This window comes from Micropterus dolomieu, linkage group LG04 (assembly GCF_021292245.1).
Source record: "Micropterus dolomieu isolate WLL.071019.BEF.003 ecotype Adirondacks linkage group LG04, ASM2129224v1, whole genome shotgun sequence".
NCBI lineage: Eukaryota > Metazoa > Chordata > Actinopteri > Centrarchiformes > Centrarchidae > Micropterus > Micropterus dolomieu.
The window spans coordinates 5,346,513-5,352,155 of record NC_060153.1 but is presented as its reverse complement, the minus strand read 5'-3'; the positions used below and the strand labels follow the sequence as shown (position 1 = coordinate 5,352,155).

Genomic DNA, 5,643 nt, shown 5'->3' with positions numbered 1-5,643 from the left:
CACTGAGTTTTGACTAGTTTAATTTTTGCAATACATTGTATTTTATAAGCTTATCATATATATATATATATATATATATATATATATATATATATATATATATATATATATATATACACATATTATATACACAGGGAGGATGGATGGTTTAAAAGGGGTGTCAAAAAGGTCATTTACACCCGAGTGGAGAAACTGTTGCTCAATAGGGGAGGAGGTTTGCGACACCACTTATCCCTCATTTACATTGCTTTTCCTTTCATCCCTTACCAGAAAACTAAACAAATGGTCACATTTGGCCTCATGTGAGAATGCCAGTGATGGTCATTCAGACTTTGCCTCGGGTGGCTCCAACGACCATAATGACTGTCGTCACAACAGCCAGCAGCACTAACGAACCAGCTGTATCAATCATTTTGACAACGACCCCACAGAGTTTAAATAGCTGGGATTTCCTACCAGTCAGTCAGAACTGAAGAAGTCTCTCGGAATAGAGGCAAAACAGGTGAGTTACATCTGTTATGGAGGTAAAAAGTCTGGGTCAGATTCGGATCAGTATGCCAAGTCTGAAACACTAAGGCAAGGCGGTTTCATGACTTAACATATTTGATTACAGTTATAGTCAATGTGCTATTCACATTCATAACAACAAACAAGATGTATAGAAAATACAACAATACAAAAAAAGAAGATGGTTAGGACCTTTTATTTGTTTTTGAAAATCGATGATTGAATGATCAGCTTTATTGGTTTTCAATACACAGACAATACTTGTTGTTAAATGCATTATTTGTCTTGCTCATTTCATGTGACTTGTTGATTATTCGAAAAAAACACCTTATTCTTTAAGGAGTAACTACACCTAGGCTTAAACTTATTAAATTCTTCATGATCTTTGGCTGTACAGTATTTTATAATGCACAATATTAGTTACACCTGTGCTTTGCCCTCTATAACATGTTAAAGTGTGGAAAAAATCATAACTCTAATGATAGCTCTTCCCCAATCATAAAACATGCAGTGAGCCAGAATGCACAACAACAGGGCCCTGGAACTGGTACACCTAACTGGAATACAGCCTTCATTACTGTAATATTAATCACATCTGTTCTTTTGCTGTTATAATATGTATATCTGATAAGAACAATTCTGTGGTCAGATGTGCTTGACCTTGCAACAAGAGAATGCATAGAGCTCAGTGCAGCAATATTTATTTGTTTATTTTTTCCCTCCACATGCTATTTAGTGCTAATGTAATGTTCAAGTGTCACATGGTCCCACAGCGCTTTACCTGTTTGCCCACAACACCGACACTCATAACAACCTTTTGTGCTGTGTAAAGTTAATTAGCACTGACATATTCAGTCCATGCAGGCATGAGCGTAGTGTTCATATCCATTCTTACTTTTAGTGATCTTGACATTGCTCTGAGCAGCACTGCAGACACAATCTTTCTGTGGCCTATTGCCTGAATTAAATTACACTCCTGTCACTGTTTTAGTAGCTCTATTTACAATTGCATGTCTGTTTTCTCATCGCCATAAACACTACTCAAAAGTTCATGTTGAAAGATTCGTGTGCATGTATGTGTGAAAGACACAGACAGACACGCAGAGACAGTGTTGTTCATTCTTGGGCGTGCATGCACACAAGTGGATGTTCCTGTCACTTCGTCTTCTTTTTGATTGTCACTGTGATGTCTCAGAACTGTCTGTCAAGAACACATCGGAGATCACATGAGGAACATAGTCCATAGCAGTGCCTCAGACCACTAAGATGCCAAAGGCTGTTGGCATAATGTTTTATTCTGTGTCATCATTGTATCTATGATTGAATATGAAGGTCATTTTATGTCTTATTCTAAGTGTTAAAATTGTATGCAAATAAATTTAATTGGGTAAAATATGCATGACAGCCTGATCACTCCCCTGCATATGTGTTTACCACTGGGGGAAAAAAAGTGCAAAGGAATATTGAGCTGAGACACTGCAGGTGAACTGGTTAAAAAATTAACTAATAGGTATAGTCATGATACTTTCCTAATTGATTACTTACATTAAGACTATGTTTTTGTATTACAGGTTAAATGAAATATTGTGTTTAAATATGCAAATGAGGAAGTATCAAATGAAATATGCATTAATTTGCATCTATTTCAATAACCAAAATCTGAACACTGGATTAGGTGAGGTTCAAAGTTATCTTATTTTGTTGTCACATTTTACTCAAAATGTTTTTACAGAGGCGATTTGGGAGATCACTTTTTATTATTTCATAAATCGAAAAGAATACTGTCAACAGGCATAAAAAAATTATTAATATTTATGACCTGTTTTTGGGAATAAAATGTTCTGATTCAGGCTATGAATGATATATGAAAAAATCCTCCAGAAACCTTCAGAAGATAGTCGGGAATAAAACTGGAACGTTTGGTGTTTTTAAGTGCTGCTGAAGTGGAGAGTTAAGGCTCAGAGTATGATGAAGTAATTTTGAGAAAACGGCCTGGAAATATAAGTATTGTAAAATTCTACACATTTTCATTGAAAATAAATATTTGCAGAGCCAACAGCGAATCAAACAACATCCTGTTGCGGAAACTCAGGGACTGGGAACACAAGCGCAGGACACGGACAGGTGTTGCGGGCAAGGTGGACTTTATTGTCAGTTTCACACAAGAGTTGGGGAAAGTGGCGGTGGCAAGGCAAAACGGCGGATGCCGAGGGTTGGCGAGGCGGAGACCGGAGGCGAACAGGAAAGGCGGTTGCGTGGCTGGCGATGAGATCCGCTATGGGTGAACAACAATCTGGCGACGAATGACTGGAGAAGATATACTGCAGGATGGTGAGCTGATGAAAGGCAGGTGTGTCTGGTCAAATGATGAGTGATGAGCTGATTGCCAACAGGTGCGTAAGCCCAAGGAGCCAGAGGAGGTAGACATGACGAAACACACGCGCGCACACACACAGGGAAGGGATAACACCAGGGACCTGGCCAAGGCCGTAACACATCCTTAACAACAACAATATAGAACATCTAAAACACATCAGAACTGATAAAGTAACAGCATGTCTGAACAGTCACACTTACACACACAAAACACACAGATAGAGAGGCCCAATCTCAAAGCCCCCCTAAACCTTAAGCCCTGAACTCTCACAGACTTAACTGACATCGTGATTGAGTGTAAGAGGCTGCAAGGTCCCAAAGTGCTATAAATAGGAATGGGACAGCATGTTTCCACATTATCACGTAACCTTGACTACACTGAAACCCTGCTCCTCGTGCTCTGTTGGCGGATCGATCGACACCAGCCCCGTCGGTGGTCCGGCCTACCCCTGCTCCTCGTGCCTTGTTGGCGGATCGATCGACACCAGCCCCGTTGGTGGTCCGGCCAACCCCTGCTCCTCGCACCAAGGCCCTCAGCCCAGCAGCCCCGTCCCTGACTCCCCCTGCTGCTGTCGTCGTCACGCCCTGTTCCCCGGCCTCTGGAGGGGTCGTCACGCCCCGTTCCCCCCCAGTCCGCCCTCAGGCCGCACCCCTGAACTCCCTAGCTCCCCTGGTCTGCCCGAACCCTCTGGTCCCTTTGCTCCGCCCCAGGGACGTCCGCCCAAACCCTCTGGTCCCTTTGCTCCGCCCCCGGGGACGTCGCCCAAACCCTCTGGTCCCTCCGCTTTTCCCTTGGGACGTCCGCCCGAACCCTCTGGTCCCTTTGCTCTGCCCTCAGGACGTCCGCCTGAACTCCCTGGTCCCCCAGCTCCGCCCTCTGGCACCCCATCTGAACTCCCTGGTCCCCCAGCTCTGCCCTCTGGCACCCAGTCTGGCCCTATTTCCTCAGTCCAGCCCTGCCCACTCGCCTGACCCTTCCCAACCCTGAAACCCTCTCTGAAGTCCCTGTGTTTTGTTTTGGACCCTGGAACCCCACCAGCCGGGCCCCAGTGGAATTTCCTCCCCCCGACGTACTTTTGCCATGCCCCGCCTAGTCGACTGGGAGGGCCGCCTGGAGGCGTCCGTTGAGGAGGGGGCCCTGTTGTGGTGGCAGCCCGGCTGACGGTGAGTGTCCTGGTTTTTTCTCCTTTTCATCAGTTATTCTGCAAATTCCTTGGTTTTCTCTCTTCTCTGCCTGCCTCCCTGTGTCTCCTCCCCTGTGTGCTCTCTCTCTCTCTCCCTCTGCTCCTGAGCCCAGCCAACGACCTGCACCTCATCAGCCACCTCGTCAGCCTGCCACACCTGCCAGTAATCAACCTCATCCCTGCCTGTATTTCAATCCCGGTTCTCCACGCCATTCTTGCTTGATCGTCGTAGCTCCATACCCGGTGCCACCTCTGCATTCAGGCGCTCATGTTTTTTGATTTCTCTCAATTTCCCTGTGCTTTGTCACCTCTGTCACTAACCTTGTCTCTTTGTCTGCTTTCCTCCCAGGTTCACTCACCCTCGTCCTCCGTTCAGTCGGCTGGGCTCATCCTCCGGTCCTCTCCTCCTCGGACTTCCCCCACGGTGTCCTCCCTGTTCTCCCTTGCCTCCTCGCTTCCTCGGCCCCAGTGTTCCACGGCCCTCTGGTCCCAGTCTCCTCGGTTCCCCGTGCCTGTGTTTTCCCGGCATCCACCTCTCCCGACTCCAGTCCCTCACCCCCTTTTCCCAATAAAACCTGTCAAAACTGAACGTTGCACTGGGGTCCACTCTGTCCCCACACCACACCACCCATAACAACCCCCGTGTTTCACATCACAACGCTATAAACGGTGTGTGCAATTCCCTCAGGCAAAGTCTGAAGACATGCAGACTTACGAAAAGGGTGCAAAAAGGGCTCAAAAGGTCTGCAAGAGAACCCTTGCCCACTTTACTATTCGAACAAGGGGACAGACCTAAGCCCTCACAGGCTCACCGGGAATGTGCTTAAAAGTCTGAGTGTGGACATTAAGATTGGGACAAAGCTTTCCAACGGTACTGGCGATGATATGGCGCAGAATGCTAACTTTTAGGCGGGATCTACAGACGCACACAGACAAACTGTTGTCAAAAAAACTACTAAATGTGTATTTTAGACTTTTTTCCCCACTAGTCTTAGAGAAGACATGTTAAGGAAGCAAAGTAGCCCAAAATCACAAAATTGACCAGTTCAGGAAGCACAATGGTTTGGCCTGTGGCGTCTCACCTTAAAAACAAGGCTGAAAGGGGCAAGATATGATAATTGTATCATTTATGTGACATCTTATATGTACGTACATTTTTTTTGTTACAATATAACAGATTATATAGTGAAACTGAGTTTTGTAACTACATAGCAGACAATATACACTAATACAGAAGCAATTATAAAAATGGCAGACAGAAATAAACTATAATCAATGGAGCAGTGCTGAGGATGAATTTGAGGGTAAGAGCCTGATAGCTTGGGGGGAAAAGCTGCTCTGCAGTTTGGTGGTGTGGCAGCTGAAACTTCTATGTCTCTTCCCAGAAGGCAGCAGGGTGAACATGCTGTGGCTGGGGTGGGTACTGTCCTTTAGTATCTTTTGGACACTGTGATACACAAATCCCATGCCAGTTTGTGATGTTTCCTGTCTGGATGCTTTCTATTGCTCTTCTGTAAAAGCTGACAAGATCTTGGCGTGGTAATTTGACCTTCTTAAGCTTTCTCAAGAAATATAG

The 5,643-nt window shown here is 45.2% G+C and overlaps 1 protein-coding gene across 2 annotated transcripts; it reads left to right on the top strand.

The window, feature by feature from the left end:
- The first annotated feature begins 483 nt into the window (after positions 1-483).
- LOC123970105 (vegetative cell wall protein gp1-like) lies at positions 484-4,463 on the top strand. Of its 2 annotated transcripts, XR_006824877.1 has the most exons (3): positions 484-502; positions 2,558-4,047; positions 4,417-4,463. XR_006824877.1 is itself a non-coding variant. In XM_046047979.1 (2 exons), exon 2 carries the CDS (start codon positions 3,229-3,231, stop codon positions 3,853-3,855), a length of 627 nt encoding a protein of 208 aa, XP_045903935.1. In that variant the 5' UTR covers positions 484-502; positions 2,558-3,228; the 3' UTR covers positions 3,856-4,092. The 2 variants fall into 2 exon arrangements, 1 of the variants encoding a protein (XP_045903935.1); XM_046047979.1 differs by lacking the exon at positions 4,417-4,463 and having other exon boundaries at positions 2,558-4,092.
- The last annotated feature ends 1,180 nt before the right edge of the window (positions 4,464-5,643 follow it).

Bases quoted from the DNA above. Each gene is read 5' to 3' on its own strand.
- LOC123970105 (XM_046047979.1), top strand. From the start codon at position 3,229: ATGTTTCCACATTATCACGTAACCTTGACTACACTGAAACCCTGCTCC.